This window comes from Simochromis diagramma, unplaced genomic scaffold, assembly GCF_900408965.1.
Source record: "Simochromis diagramma unplaced genomic scaffold, fSimDia1.1 OVJJ01000205.1, whole genome shotgun sequence".
In the NCBI taxonomy this organism is placed as follows: domain Eukaryota; kingdom Metazoa; phylum Chordata; class Actinopteri; order Cichliformes; family Cichlidae; genus Simochromis; species Simochromis diagramma.
Genome location: NW_024386782.1, coordinates 11,027,012 through 11,042,444, shown reverse-complemented (window position 1 = coordinate 11,042,444; position 15,433 = coordinate 11,027,012). Strand labels below are relative to the sequence as shown.

General features: G+C 39.8%; 3 protein-coding genes across 5 annotated transcripts; 1 reads left to right on the top strand and 2 right to left on the bottom strand.

Moving 5' to 3' along the window:
• Positions 1 to 972: 972 nt before the first annotated feature.
• On the bottom strand, positions 973 to 2,994 carry LOC120727494. The gene is made up of 4 exons (XM_040021783.1): positions 2,630 to 2,994; positions 2,316 to 2,456; positions 2,117 to 2,235; positions 973 to 1,814 (listed from the first exon to the last, which is right to left on the bottom strand). Exons 1-4 carry the CDS (start codon positions 2,904 to 2,906, stop codon positions 1,014 to 1,016), a joined length of 1,338 nt encoding a protein of 445 aa, XP_039877717.1. The 5' UTR covers positions 2,907 to 2,994; the 3' UTR covers positions 973 to 1,013.
• Positions 2,995 to 3,260: 266 nt separating this feature from the next.
• LOC120727492 (glutamate-rich protein 6) lies at positions 3,261 to 7,858 on the top strand. Of its 3 annotated transcripts, XM_040021780.1 has the most exons (11): positions 3,261 to 3,831; positions 4,769 to 4,895; positions 4,996 to 5,082; positions 5,175 to 5,365; positions 5,488 to 5,552; positions 5,696 to 5,862; positions 6,410 to 6,492; positions 6,644 to 6,802; positions 7,028 to 7,083; positions 7,198 to 7,241; positions 7,549 to 7,858. In XM_040021780.1, the coding sequence occupies exons 1-11, from the start codon at positions 3,686 to 3,688 to the stop codon at positions 7,801 to 7,803; spliced, it is 1,380 nt and encodes a 459-aa protein (XP_039877714.1). In that variant the 5' UTR covers positions 3,261 to 3,685; the 3' UTR covers positions 7,804 to 7,858. The 3 variants fall into 3 exon arrangements, with proteins under 3 accessions (XP_039877714.1, XP_039877715.1, XP_039877713.1); XM_040021779.1 differs by having other exon boundaries at positions 3,263 to 3,831; positions 7,028 to 7,241; XM_040021781.1 differs by lacking the exons at positions 4,996 to 5,082; positions 5,175 to 5,365 and having other exon boundaries at positions 4,769 to 4,840; positions 7,028 to 7,241.
• A 530-nt stretch (positions 7,859 to 8,388) lies between these two features.
• selenot1a (selenoprotein T, 1a) lies at positions 8,389 to 15,029 on the bottom strand. Its single transcript, XM_040021782.1, has 6 exons — positions 14,852 to 15,029; positions 13,956 to 14,066; positions 10,867 to 10,993; positions 9,326 to 9,413; positions 9,023 to 9,189; positions 8,389 to 8,910 (listed from the first exon to the last, which is right to left on the bottom strand). Exons 1-5 carry the CDS (start codon positions 14,983 to 14,985, stop codon positions 9,065 to 9,067), a joined length of 585 nt encoding a protein of 194 aa, XP_039877716.1. The 5' UTR covers positions 14,986 to 15,029; the 3' UTR covers positions 8,389 to 8,910; positions 9,023 to 9,064.
• Between the last annotated feature and the right edge of the window lie 404 nt (positions 15,030 to 15,433).

Here is a 15,433-nt window from a genome sequence, read left to right as displayed (position 1 = left end):
TGGTGGTTATGGTAAATGGACTGGTTTAGTGTATTTCAAACGCTACTTGAGCACTTTATACAATATGCCTCATTCACACCCGCCCATTTGAGCAGTTTTTATTCTAAGCTTAAGTGCCATCTCACATTGCACTCCAATGGATGCAAGCTACTTATGCTGGACTATTTGGCACAAAATGAAGAGTGTAAAGAGAAAACTGGGAGGGTGGGGCAAAATAGAAATTGTCAAAAATGAGTCAATATTTTTTTTTATTGATTAATTGAATCTTTATTTTGAACATATTGAAAAAGTACAACAACATAGAATTAAACAGAGACAAAGCAAAACGAGCAACCACAACTACAAATAACTTTCATGTTCAAAAAGGAGCAGGAAGAAGCATAAGCTTATTTAATCCCACCCCCTTTCCACTATCTAGTAATCAATAGACTGCAGAAATACCTCCTTGCAATTACATTATATGTCACATGCATTTTTTAAGAGAGCGAGAGAGACGAGCAACAAGCTGTTTTTTTCCTGACTTGTTTTTTTTCCTGGTGCCATTTGAGTAAAACTGATCTCTTGAAGGACCCAGCATGCCAGGTAAAGGACCTGGTGTACAACTGTACATGACTAAGTCCTGTAAAGATAGTCCATTTGCTGCTTTGACTAAGTTGGAACAGCCTGACAGAACATTGCTTTTTATCAGTGAAATGAAGCTTCACAGTTCAGGCTACATAAGCCCAGCATAGTGCAACAAAATAGTGACTTTCCAACATTACATATCCACCTGACCCCCCTTTGTTTGGTGGGTGGTTGCAGACAACGGGGACATTAATCATTTAACTTTGAGCCCCCAACATCCAAATATCATCAAGTCTGCTTATTAATTCCAATCACCTTTGCACTAAATGCTCATAACATTTATGATTCTTTAGTTTGAATCTGTGGTGCTGATTGAGTTGAGCTGTTGAACAAAGAATTTCAAACCAAGAACTGGTGTTATTTAAAGCCTTTATTATATTTTCTTCAAACTATGACGAAAGGGAGGGATTGGGCATTAACTGAACTTGTTGATGGAAGTGTGGAAAATTGTGCGACTGAGCTTGAGGTAGCAGAGTGTCTGTGCTTCCGCTTTCCAAGTCTGGATTAGGATTGCTTGGATATTGAGGAACAAATTGAGGGAAAGGCACAACATATTGAGGGAGTACGGTGTCCGAGCTTCCAGTAGCAGCCACCAAATCTGCATTAGGGTTGTTTGGATATTGTGGAAGAGGGACAAACTGAGGGAAGAGAGGATACTGGGAGAGGAAATGCACATTGGGTGGAAGCTGCAGTGAGCGGGGATAAAAGTCAGTGTTAGTTGTGGTTTGAGTATCTGCTGGCATAGGTAATGGAAAGGGCCAAAGAAAAGGTGGACCAACTGGTTTGTAACCAGGTAAGAGAAACTCTGGAGGAATGAAGGATTCTGGCTTTGCAGTGGTGGTTGGGGCTGCTCTTGTGGCTGGAAGTGGGGGATAAAAGTAAGGATAGAGGGGGGGAAAGGGTAGAGGGTATTGCTGGAATGGGGGCATTTCTGACTGCTTAATGGGTTCTGCAGGAGCCGATACGGCAACTGAAGGATATGGATAGTGCATTTGTTGTGGAAAGAAGGGTTGAGGAACATGGGCATACAATTGGTCTGGATTTTTGCTAGTGTAGGGCATCTGGGAGTTTGATGCGGGGTCCTGAGGGGTTTGAGAGGCAGTAGTCATAAGAGCTGGTGCTGCAGGTTTGGAACACCAAAGGGAGATTGGAATACCCTGCCACCGCATTGGAAGCACATAACTGCCACCCTTTAAAACAAGAAGGAATATCAGGACTTGCGTGTTACCAGTCAAGGAGTTTAAGTTATTTACCCCCTTTTAAAAGAGCCATAATTGTTAGAGATCACAATATTAAGTGTTTATGTTTAGCCAAGAGACAGTTCCAAACCCATGACTAGCAAATTAAAGCCTCAGCCATCCAAGGAAGATTTTGCATAATTTTAATTTACTTTTGATAATTAAAAAAAAAATAATCCTAAGACTAGCCAATTTTAACAGCAGGCTGCCAATTATTCAAATATAGGATAAGACTTAATTTCAGTTAAAATTACCTCTTGAACCACACTGCAGCCATCATAGGGAACCATCATAACAAGTGACCGTAAGTTCCTCTGCATGTTGTAGCCACAGTTGGGAGGGACCTGGCTCAGAGGTACTGGTGGTGCATTTGCTATGGGGGGAAAAAAAAAAAAGTTTACATGACGATGCAACCAAATGGACACTTTACAAAAAAGAGCCCTGCTTGCTTACCTTGGTCCACTGCTAGCTCTGACACTCCTCTTCCCGCTACCCTGAACTTCATCCGATCCCCACCGCACAGCAGCCAAGGTACCATGCGCCTCCATGCTGCTTCTCTGGAACTGGCGTCATACGTTTGGCCTTTTGACCAGCCTGACGTGGGGGGAAAAAAAAAAAAAAAAAAAAAAAAAATCAAGAGCAAGTTTTGCAGTTATGCACAGAGGCATAGAGCTTTTAAATAAAAATCTAAATGTAAGTACATCTCCAAATAAGCACGCTTTTCCTGCAGCCAGTGTCCTTACATAAACTGTGGACCTGAAGCTTACCTATAAAATCTGCTTGATAAGATTCCTCCACGGATGAGTTTGTAGAGGCTTTCCCATATTTAATCTCTGACTCAAGGCCTGAGCCTTTCCCGACAGATTTTCCGAATACGACTTTCCCCTTTCGTGCACCTAACGCATCGGCCTCTTTGCGCCCTCCTCGCCTCTCTGTTTTCGTTAGTCGGTAACAGTCTATTGCTTGCACTAAATAGCACATCAGAATAACAGCTACAGCTACAGCACAACAAACGGAGGCACGTCTCCCTTTTTCTCTACGCATCTTTTAGCTGTGCGTGTCTCCTAGAAATGTTAAGAGCTGGAAGGCGAAACTTCGCCATGGCTATTTGTGCGGCAGCAAACAAGCCAGGTGCCGCCACAGCGAATCAGAAGCGGCTGCGGGGACATCAACGGATTCTCTAATTACCTGGCACTATATGCACCTGAGTAATGTCTAGTTAACATTTTATTCTTAACGGGCTGTGTGTGTGTGTGTGTGTGTGTGTGTGTGTGTGTGTGTGTGTGTGTGTGTGTGTGTGTGTGTGTGTGTGTGTGTGTGTGTGTGAGTGAGTGAGTGAGAGAGAGAGAGAGTTTAATTAAGACACACAGTAATAATTCATGAGGTAAACTAAGAAAAATAAATGCACAACCGCTGTCCCATCTAAAAATAGTATTAATGTGGCATGTGTTCAGAAACCTCTGCTACTCATAAATGGAAAGCGCAAAAACGATTTCGGTCACGGAAGCGAGTTTGTTTTGTCAGCTGCAGTTTCCAAGCTGACCAATGAAAGCTGGGGATCAACCTCTTACGTGCTCAGAAAATATCGAGAATTTGAACATCTACCATGGCAACCACCAAAGCTCCACCTGCTGGTGAAGCTGCAGAAAGGCTGTTAAATGAACCACTGAGGTGGGATTATTCCCTGCCTCCAAATCCTTTGTAAACACTAGATTACCATATTTACACATTACAATAATTGTGGAAAGGTTTTGGCTTTTTTTTAAAATCCGGGGTCTTACCATAGATTTTACTGTTTATTAGAAATTTATGTCAGAACGCTTATGAATGTTAGCATAACCAGTCAGACAGCAACACAGATGAGGTCTGCTATGTTTACACATTGCCATACAGCTATTTCATCTCCATGGTTACTAACAACAGCGGCTAGTCTGAAGCATCGCTCAATACTTGACTACCACTGCGGCAAGTACGTGGTGTTTTATTGTCGTGCTGTCTTCATCTTATCTTCATATCTTCATAGACTATGTATAGAGGTGTTTGTTTTCACCTACTGTCAGCTTTATCTGTCTTTTTTCCCTCCTTAAATGATGACTGCTTTTATATATGTAAAAAATATATTAGACGTATTATACTTGAGTGTGTATGTGTTAGGAATAAGTTTTGATTCCTGGTAGCACATGAGACTAGCTCAATGAGCTGAGGATGGATTGTTTTATCTTGGGATAAAGACACTAAACACAGTCAAGACAAAAAGATGAAGTCCAGTTTTTCCTGCAAGTCTGTTCAAAGTACATTTTTTTTTCAAACAAAATATCTCCTACATGTACATTGACTGGTCACTTTATTAGATTGGTGGACTTTCTTTTGGCTTCAAAACTGCCTTGACTCTTCTTGGCACAGAGACAACAAGGTGCTGGAATCATTCCTCGGATAATTTGGTCCATGTTGATATGATAGCATCACACAGTTGCTGCAGATTTGTCAGCTGAATCCCTGATTGCACCACATCCCAAAGGATCTCTACTGGACTAAATCACCCTTTATAACCATTCTATTGTTCAGTTTGAACTTCAGCAGGTTATCTTGACCACATCCACATTGGCTGGTTAGATGTAAGCGGTTGAACAGGAATACCTAATGAAGTGGCCAGTGAGTGTATATTTATAAATACATACCAACACTGTTAACAGTTCTCTTATTCAGACTTCTGTGTTTCATTAAATGGCACTGCTACATTAGCTCGTGATCTACTCCATGTTCCAGACGACCATATAAGACCTTGATTGGTTTCACATGGTCATATAATAATCTTGATATTATTATATGGATTAATATCTCACTCTTTCTAAAATCATTGAATGTTTCCTTTTATTTGTCATTTTTTTCTCTTTGTCTGGTAAGAGGATGCGATGCAGTTGCCCAAAACCTGTCAGTGACCCACCCACCTATTGTATCAGAGCTGCGGGAGTTCTGAGGTACAATCGTGAGTCTGACAATCACAGGATGAATTTAACAACTTTTCCCCAAAGGGTAAAAATAAATTAAAAGTCAAATATCTCCTTACTTTTTAAGGAAGGAAGCAAGGTGTTACAGATAATGTTACTCTGATAAAAAAAAAAAAGTTATTCAGTCCCAGACAGAATACCCAGCACAATGTGAGTACTGTGGGGAAAAGGCTCATCCTCTACTTGTTCTAACATGGGTACATAATCCTGAGGTGAGGCAGATTGTAAATGGTCAAGTCAAAATCCCTAAATTCACCTATTGTACTACATGACCTCCTTACCCCCTCCTCTGTGTCCATCGCAGACCCACTTCTGTTGTGCTCAGCGGCAGCAGCTATGTCAAATGCTGGTGAAGCAGAGACTTTTGTTTGAGGAGAGATCTAACCTAACCTTTGGTAATCTAACTTCAAAAGACCAGATGGAAATTCTGTGTCACAAATCCAGAGAGAGTGAAGCTTACCACAAGTTTATGAAAGGCTTTCTGAGAAAACCTAGGTACACATTTGCATGATTTTGCATGAAAATGCCTGTAAACAAAATGAAAGTAGGAACAGAAATATGACTCAAATAATGTGCAAAATTAATATGAGTAGTGCTTATTTTGTATTTTTTCATAGAATACAATCAAGAGAATCTACAATCTACGGTGGTTACCCAGTTAATCTGCTTGCAGGGAAGACCTGTGAGTAGTTAGCAACATTCACACTGGAAGCCTGAAACTTTTGCATACAGTCATAATAAACAGACAGACAGACAGACAGGTAACTGCATCTTGATTTTATAAAGCTCTGTGAAACTAACGCAGTCTATTTTGCTATTGTTTAGCTTTCTCTGCACCAGGGGTCTTCAGGTTAAGACTCTCACATGCTCCAGGAAAGGGGACAACGTATTGCAGTAGCACAAGTGAAAAATGCTTAAAAATGGAAGAGGAGGAGGTGTTGCTCCCTTTTTATGATTGGAAACCAGTTCAGTTTGGCATATGTAATCATCAGGTAACATGCAAATTAATATTACTTCTATTTTTCATGACCCACAGAGCTTGTTTTTTCTTATTATATTGTAAATATATGACGTTTTGCCAACACAGAGGTTTCATTTATGTTTGAATAGAGGCCTCAGACAGCTGCATTACACACTAATACAATGCCCCCATGTGGTCACACTGTGTCTACATAATACATTGAACCCAAAACCTTCACAAATGCAAGCCTTTATTATTACGCTAAATAGTATTATTATTTATAAAGAGAAACTACTCAGTTTTAGTATCGTAAACTAGTAAAGCTGGGTAAAAAGGCCAAAAGACAATCAAAATGACCCTGCAGAGGCTGACGAGTTTAGACATTGAAAGAGAACTTGAATGTAGAGGTAAATTTGCAATAAAGCAACCCTCCCACTTCTTTCAAACTCCACACTATTAGGTTATAAGAATAATAATTGTTTTTTAAAAATAATTTTTCAAAAGTCCATGTTATTGTGTGCAAAATAGAATTTCTAGACATGATAATTTCTTCTTTTGAACTTTATCTGTATTCACAGGTGGGGTCTGGAGTTTTACAGAAATTTTATTCCAGTGGCATCACATTCCTTACCATGTTCCCTGATGGCTCTGCTCAGGTCTTGTATCCTCTCAGATTTGATCAGATTGATCATGAGACTTTGCGGAAGTGATTTAAAAATGCACAATTTAAACATTAAAGAAATCCAGTGAATTCCAGTTGAATTGAATATCCTCTATAGTCAGTGTTCCTGTCCTTACCAGCTTGGTTACAGTTATCCCTCTGGCCTCTTGGCTGTACTTATCGTCGTCACTGAACACAATGGAAGAGTTTGTATAGTGTATGACGACGTCAGTGCCCCTAATCAACAAATCAGAGCTATATTCCAGTCTGATGGCAGAGCGACATGCTATCACACCAATGGAAACATATGGTAGATAGCATTTTTTTAAATATTTACCATTTATTAAATATTGCCTCTTTAAATTATATTATTAGCCCTATAGTTGTTGTTGTCATAGAGGTTGCTGTCAAAAAATGTTTTTGTCTATGGGGTGTAAATGTAATATTTAAAATTTGCACAGGTGAGCATAAATACATAATAGCAATGAGCTACAGTCCATTTATATGCATGTATTTTTCTGTACTCGCATTGCAGGCTGTCCTTAAACATGTCTGGTGGCCGATGCTTAAACAATGCAGGCAACGTAACTTGTAAGTGGAGCTGGGGTACTCCCACGCCCCTGCAGCCCATCTTTCTGTCCCTCAACAAAACTGTTGGAGTTCGAGTCCTGGGGAACAAACAAGTGTTTGTTTCCTTCTTGGCAGGCAGGCAACAGGCTAAGTTCAGTGTGGGTACCTGCTGTGCTCAGGTAAGACTGAAGCACTGTGCAACTAGTCTGCACATTGTGAACTGGCTATTTTATAGCATTAAACATATGACAAAACATAAGGGCTAAAATGGAAAAACAAAAATTGGAAAATATGTTCATTTTGAATATGACACTGGAATAAGTCTAAAAGTTTGGATATGGGTATGCATTACTACCAGTTTTCTGGTGTCTTTCTTTATGAAAGCAAATATATTTTAACATTTAACTACACAGAGGTTTAAATGATTTGCAAAATGACTGTAACAAATGCTAAAGTGCTTCATTAACGTGAAAAATCTTTGATTAGGGTGAATACGTGCATACTTCAGGCTCATCGCTCTCTAAAGACGAGCTGCTGGCATTGGCAGCCAAAATCAGGATCCACGCAGCAATTCAGCATCTTCACCAGTACCTGACGACGCCCTTACGTCCCCAAAAACTTAAGACTACACCAGCCCATCACTTACAGGTTACTGCTCAAAGGCTCCTGAAAGTCAGTGATGATGTAATGATGAATGACAGTGACAAAGCCTTCATCCTCAAGTGCCTTCAGGATTGTTGATGTATATGTAATATTGGAACATGACAGTGACTGAAGAAAGAAAGGAAAAAAAAAAAAAAAAGCTGGAAAAACATTTTGCATGTCTCATTTTTTTGACTTTAGTTACCAGAAAACGAAAGGAAAAAAGAAAAAAAAAACATTTTATGTACTAGCACCTGAGTGCCAGCATGTTGATATATAGAGATAATCCTTATAGCATGCTTGGCTGAATCAGTATTTTCTCATTTTTTAAGGCCAGACTTACCTTAATTTTAAATTCAATTTAAATGGAGCCCAGTTTCACAAAGAGAATATCAAGGTATTATACAATTAACCCAATAAATGACTTTCATTACTCTTTGTCTAAATAAAGTCATCTGTTGCACATTAACCACTTTATTTCTTTTAGGCTGGTCTTGTAGTTGTTTTTTTTAAATTTCTCCTCTCTTTTGCCTTGTAATATAAAATCAGTGTAGAGCTTCCCGAAGACTTGATAATCAGGTTGTTACTCCAGATATTTCATACCATTGCATAGTATACCCACAGTAAATTATAAGCCTGATGACAACAGATGCGTTAGTATGTCAACTCAACACCACACCGCAGTTTCAGAGTTAAATAGTTAACAATGTTTTATTAATCTTCTTAGTTTCCTCCAAGGTTTGTAAATATAAAAATTCAGAAATCATACCAACAGGTTCCCAATGTTATTTTCACAACAGTGATGACAGACTTTTAAGTGCTGCAAATTTCTACACGGTAAACTACTTGATAAACAAATTTCTACATATGGCTCAGTGGTACAAATGACACATTGTTTCTTTTTTTCCCACAGAGATCAAATTATATTCAAATAGTTAAAGACTACAAGAACCAATGTTAACTCTCTCCTTATGGGCTCACTAATATCACCTGGATGAACTCTGTAGTAGTATGAATAGTACAAGAAAATGACAAAATGGCCAGCACTGTTGCCATGGATCCCACTCTGGCGTCAGGGGCGGGTCATCTCTAAGGGGCGCAGTGAAGAGTGATGGGGACATCCAGTCTGTGCTAGCAGTGTTCCTGCCTTCAGCGCAGACGTTCATAAACATCACCTCACAGCCCAGTGAGAAACCCACCTCAGACCTAGAAGGGCAGAGAAAGGAGCAGGCCGAATTAAAAAGCATAAACCTTCACTTTAATAGAAGTGACTCCAAAATAAACAAACAAAAAGTCTTTGGCACACGACTGTACTTACATGGATGGGCTTTTAGCTTCAGCTAGGAATTGAACAGTAAGGTTATGAATGGAGGTGGTGCCTTGCGTTCATGTGAACGTTCATCTTCATTTCATTATCCAGGATTTGCACAAGCTGTTGCATGGAGGGCAGGTGACCTGACTCCAATTTGGACCACACTGGTACATCTATAAAAGAATATTTTCATTTTAATTTGTGGGCTAGATTTTGTTCCATCATCTCAAGTGAATGAATGTTATTGCAAGAAAAATGAAATAAAGTCAAATCCACTGGGCACTAAGTACGTGCTAGAATAACACTCACCATTTAATGTGATTTCAAACGCTCCTGTTGACATTAACTGGTTTTCAATCATGTTGCTGAGGAAGAACACCATCATGCAGGCATAAATCTGATGGAGAGGAAAGGTTTATTTTATTTAAACAGAGTCTGCAATGTTCAGTGAGCAGAAATTAGGACAAAAACCCCACAGGATAAAAGTGTAGTAACAGGTTAGCATGTAGCTCCTTTAAAATATGACGTTCATGCCAGCCGTTAGTGTAGCGGTCCCCAACCTTTTTTGTGCCACGAACCGGTTTATGCCCGACAATATTTTCACGGACCGGCCTTTAAGGTGTCACGGATAAATACAACAAAATAAAACTAGTATCAGTACCGAAAAAAAAAAAAAGATTTATTCATAACACACGTGAAAACACACAGGAAAACAGAGTTAACGATAAAAACGATAACAAAATGACGCTGAAAACCGATAAAAATCCTGAAAACCATACATTTCACACCTGAGCCTCAACTCTCGCGGCCCGGTACCAAACGACTCACGGACCGGTACCGGTCCGAGGCCCGGGGGTTGGGGACCGCTGCGTTAGTGCAATTCAGTAGTCACTCTCAGTGGAGTAACACTTGCCAATATGTTAACATTGTGAAGTACATGGCTATTTCTCAAAATAAATACATTTTAAATCCAAGTCACATATGGGCTCCTGCAGTTATGCCGTTAAGACTTTACTGCAGGTCTAAGTTTTGTTTTATTTGTTACCCGTCTGCAGTTCGCATGACAGGGACTGACAGAGTTGTGCATGCCTGTTTTTGACGCACACTCTTGAGCAGCTCTCCCCATATTGGCTGATGAGATTACAGTACAGTAAGATTACACAACAACAAATGACAGGGCCTGGCACAGTCATTAAAACCAGATTTCTGCTCTCAAGCCAGCTGATTTAGTGGTAGCAGTCTAGATTCATGTTAAATATCATGCGAAAGGATTCCATGCATATACCGAAAGCAGCTTTAAAATCAAACACATACTCAGCGGAAGAAAAACTTAAGATAGTCTTTGTTATCAAACATATGTGGCTTAGAAGCAATTTTAAAAGAACAAATTCACCAGCAAAACCAGCCCAAACCAAAATGAATAAGTCTTTATTGTGTATTTAAAGGCAAGAGTTGCTGTTATGCGCTTGGGTTTCAATGGCACAAAAATAGTTTTTAATCTTTTTCAGCCTTCTGTTAAAATGCAAGAACGACCATTATTGCAGGAAGGCTTTTGGGATTTGCCAGGTCTCTAACCCTGGGGATAACAAATCCAAACAACCAGAAGCCACCAAATGAAGAGCTAATGAAATCCTGCGGGTTTTAGTTGTACTTGGCAGCCTGTAAGTAAACGGAAACTAGAGCCCACCTTTCTTCATTTCTACATGCTATCCACGCCTGTGCTATCTGCAATAACTTGCCAAAACAATGTGCAGCTCCATCTACTGAAAAGCCAGAGTCTGCCGTCTAACACGCTGTTACACATAAAAACGCTCCCATAAGGACACAGTTTTGATTCCAGGAAACCTTACCTTATTTCCTTGGCTCCATTCCCACATTCCGGGGGCTTGCATACCAAAGAGAGCGAACGGGTCCCTGCCGATGATAATCAGCCCAATCACCAGCAGTTTGAAAACAGACAGGAAGGAAGCAACGTGTCTGTGGAAACAAAACAAAAATATGTGTAGATATGGATTTGAATACAGCTCTTATACGTGATAGCATAAAGCAGACAGAGCTTGTTACTGAAGTAAAATCTCTCCAAAATCTTTAGTTTTACATTGTGAGACATTGAAAACAATGGTTAAAGAATCTGAGGGGGCTTGATACCATCTCCATTTCTTTTGCACAGCTTTTCTCGTGTGTATTCATTAGAAGCCCAGAAAAATACCTAAGAGTCTCAGTAACACCACACCTTAACTACAACACCTGGGACTGCTACACAAATACATCTCACATGTAATACTAATACAATCCAATTCTCCAGGCAATGATTCCTCAAAATGCCACAGACTAATTATTCAGAAACCAAGTTATAGTCCATCTAAAACGGTAAACACAAAGAAACCGTTCCATAGCAACTAGAATACAATGAGAAAGATTTCATGTGTTATTTATAAGTTCTCTTTTGGACTTTATTATCATAAGTCACAGTGCTGATTGTTGTACAGATGGACTTGTTGGTTTAGCTAAATACCTAATGTTCTGATGCAAGTCTTGATGCATGCTCAATCATCCAGGTAAATAAATCCCAAAAAGTTGATTCTGTTCATCTGGATGTAGTGTTTTCAGTGGGAGACACATTTCATCACTCATCCAAGTGACTTCTTCAGTCTCAGCTGACTGCAGGTTTCCCCAACCTTATAAACAGTGCATTGCATTATAACTTAAACCAGCCCACTGATTGAATAATGGGCTGTTAGGTCAGTTCCTTGATCATTAATATGCTGGTTTTAGTTATTATGCATTTACGCATGTCATAGTGCCTGGTACCAGGTACTTTTTTTTTTTTAGTAAATACTTCACCAGGGGTCTAAGCGATCCGAGCAGGTACTAAAATGTGACATCATCAGACTGCATGCCACCGATTGGCTGGTCAGTAGCATCACTTATCTCGTTCACAAAAATCAAAATCTGGAAATGAGAGAAACTGCTACAAAAACAACGCCGTGTTTCCAGAGTCTAGCGTTCACATCGTGGGATGCTCAGACGTGGTGCTATGACTAGGGATGGGTATTGATAAGATTTTCACGATTCCGATTCCATTTTCGATTCTGTTTAACAATTCGATTCTTTTTAAAAAAAAAAAAAAAAAAAAGAGAACACTAAGGTCGATTAGCTTAGAACTTTTTATATCTTCTCTTTGAACAAGATAGAAATTTAGGAGTAACGTGGCCTTACAAACCCAACAGTGAGATCTTAAGAACTTAGTCACTGCTCGGTGACGTTCGTCTATCCTGGCCTGAAAGGAGACGCTAACGGTAGACTGCAGCGAGAACTGCCAGCATCTGAGCCAGCCAGACTGTCTGTCTGTCTCTCTCATCATGGTCACCTAAATGCACAGTAATGGCAGGTTTTGTAATAAGGCAGATCGCGCTAACATAATATGCACTGTTAGTTGATTATTTACCTGCCGCATTAACGGGAGAGGACATACAAACGTTACCGCTGCTGCTGGGTCCGGAGCGGAATTAAAAACACGACATTCATTTAAGGTTATCGCGTGTTTTGTGAGCTGTTGCATAATCGTAGTGTTTCCTCCCTTAAATGAAATGTCTACTTTGCAAGTTGCCCTGTTGTCATCCGTTCTCGTAAAGTATAATCAAACTTTTGAGCGTCATTTACCTGGCGTCCTGCCAGGTAAATGACGCTCCGCAACGTGGTGACGTCATTCAGGGCGACTGGAATCGATAAGGGAATCGTTTGCAAAAATGGCAAACAATTCCAAGGAATTTAAACAGTGGGAACCGGTTCTCAACAAGAACCGGTTTTCGATACCCATCCATAGCTATGACGACAGTCACGTGTGTTAGGTAGCACTGCTTTATAATGGAAAACCAGTTGATCCAAGTCGAGGTGTGGTAATCCATGGCAAGTAGGTACTAATGGAAAAGGGGCTTAGGTACCAAAGTACTTGGTACTACAACCTAATGGAAAGTCCTTGAAAATGAGTTGAGCCATGGCGAGCTAATCTTAGTAGGTACGAGTGGAAAAGAGCTATAAGAAATATGGGAAGTGGTGGATTTGGTCATTTGGAACAGATTTTTCATTACCCTCCCAAGTTAAGGCTACATTACTATTAACTAATACCTAATAGACCATTACGTATGTCATATAATCCTACACCATAACAAAGCTATACATTTTTAAAAACTGAAGGAAAAAAAAGTGCATGTCCCCACCTACCCATTTACATTTCAGAAGATTTCTGACTTCATTCATGTTGTTTCTTTCTTTTGTTTCTTTTATTTATTTATTTTTTTTAATCTTTATAGTTTTTAAACTTCTATTTCTGTAGCTTTTTGACCTGTTATATCTTGTGAAACAAATTTATCTGTAATGCTGACCCTGCATTAACTTAAAATGTGACAAATAAAACTAAAACACTAAAATAGTATGACATTCCACTTAATTTACATTTAAATACTTTAGCTGAAACCATCACATCCACTGTATACACCAAGGAAGGTATGCAACTTCAGCCCCATGGCCTGAAAATTTAAGCAATTAAGGAATGCATCACAGTTGTTTGAATTACCTGCGGAGAGTACCCATTTAACATCTTTAAAACTTGGGAATGCAAAATGAAGTAAGCTGGAGTAAAATTAGCCCAGTTCATCTAACAATTTATCTATTGCTGACATTTCGATTTGATTTGTAGACATTTTCTTCATTGGAGTGATTTTAGGACACTGGATCAAAACATCTTTAAAAAGGACAGCAGTTTAAGCAGCGTCTACCAAAACTACCAGACACCAATCCATGGCCAGATATGTTCGTGCTTGAGAATTTCACTTCCTTAGACAAATCACGGCTAATCCCAGGGAGCTTTCAGACCACTTTAATAAGGCTCGACGTAATCCACTTGTAACAAGGCAGGCAATCTTTCGCTCTCGCTTACCGATACATGGGAACAGGAAGATAGTTCTCCCCTTCAATGCGGATGTCTGGGTACCGCTGGTACAAGGCCTGCGTGTACTCCTCAAACACCCGCTTGTATCCTCAGGAAATGCTGTGGGGGGAAACAAGGACACTGCTAGAAAGCCGAGCACAGTCTAAAGTCAAAACAGGACAGGCTAACAAAGGTTACGTTGATGATTTAGCACGAAGATTTGAATTTTAAACTTCTCTGTTGATCATTTACTCAAAAGTTTTATATTTGACTTGGCAGCAGCGCGTTATCATACATGAAAGCTGCATGTTCACCTTTGTGGGCTGTGTTTGCTTTAGTGACTAGCTTATTTACATTGCAAACGTGGCCTTAAACAATAATTTCCTCGTACACAAACGTCAAACAAAGTGAGAGTTTTCAGGTTAGCACACCGCCTCCTGGTCAGGTTAATATTTAGAGTAGTTAGTGGACTAATTTGCCTAAAATCTCCAAGTCTATCAGCGAAAACAATATGTTAAATTTACCAACAATAACTGCAGACCAGTTATTTTACTGTAATCTGGAAAAAAAATCCTGTCGTCGTAGCGTAACAATGATAACACATTAACATGACCTACACACAGTAGACGGTTTATTAAAGGTTTAACAGCGGAAGTGGAAGCCATGTTTTCCACCAAATGTTTACGAAAAAAGTGCCAAAAATTATCGACTTCCAGAAAATGATTTCAGTAGAGCTTTTGACAACTGTTTATTTATTCAGTTTGAACAACCCGGAGCGTTGTTATTTCCTAACAAACATCCGGTAAATTAACCTCCTATCGGCGAGCGTTTATTTTAGGCCTGCGACACTGTTAGCCGGGGGCTAGCGTCCAATGACTCGCCAGTTTTTTGGCTCATTTGCTTACCAGATTTGAAACCTGAGAAGAGGTCCAGTGGCAAACTGCATCTTCATTTTCTTTATGCCGCTGCTGTCACCAGCCGTGGCACAGCACAGCGAAAACACCCCCAAAACCAGGAGCGAGAACCGTATCCACTTCATGGCTATCCTCTTCGACGGTCTCTTCCTTAACCCGTCGTACGCAGGCAGGTTAATCTGTACATTTCGCTTCTGGTTGGTCCCTCCTTTTCCTCCTCATCCAATCGCAGGTTTTAACTAGTACTGGTTTCATCTTTAGCACCACCTCCCGCTCTGGCAGTTCAAATGATAGACAGAGCCTTTGGGCTAATAAAATATAACAACATGGATCACCTCATCTTAACCTCCTAAGACCCGAACTCTTCTACGGCATGCATTTTTAATTTCTCTTTGATATCTGGGCATATTGGGGCCCAATGAACGTAAAACCAAAGAATTACCACATTTTCTTTACCTTATTTTTGTTTTTAAGAAAAATAAGAGCCCCATATGAGGATATTCGTTTAAAATTTTGATAGAACAGTAGCAGTATATAACCTTGTAAGTGGATATCAGGCCCCTGTAAAGCAAA

Bases quoted from the DNA above. Each gene is read 5' to 3' on its own strand.
- LOC120727494 (XM_040021783.1), bottom strand. From the start codon at position 2,906: ATGCGTAGAGAAAAAGGGAGACGTGCCTCCGTTTGTTGTGCTGTAGCT. The intron at 2,457-2,629 runs GTAAGCTTCAGG...CCCCCACGTCAG, and splicing joins TTATCAAGCAGATTTTATAG to GCTGGTCAAAAGGCCAAACG. The intron at 2,236-2,315 runs GTAAGCAAGCAG...TTCCCCCCATAG, and splicing joins AGAGCTAGCAGTGGACCAAG to CAAATGCACCACCAGTACCT.
- LOC120727492 (XM_040021779.1), top strand. From the start codon at position 3,686: ATGAATGTTAGCATAACCAGTCAGACAGCAACACAGATGAGGTCTGCT. The intron at 3,832-4,768 runs GTACGTGGTGTT...GTCTGGTAAGAG, and splicing joins CTTGACTACCACTGCGGCAA to GATGCGATGCAGTTGCCCAA. The intron at 5,083-5,174 runs GTGAGGCAGATT...TGTCCATCGCAG, and splicing joins CATGGGTACATAATCCTGAG to ACCCACTTCTGTTGTGCTCA.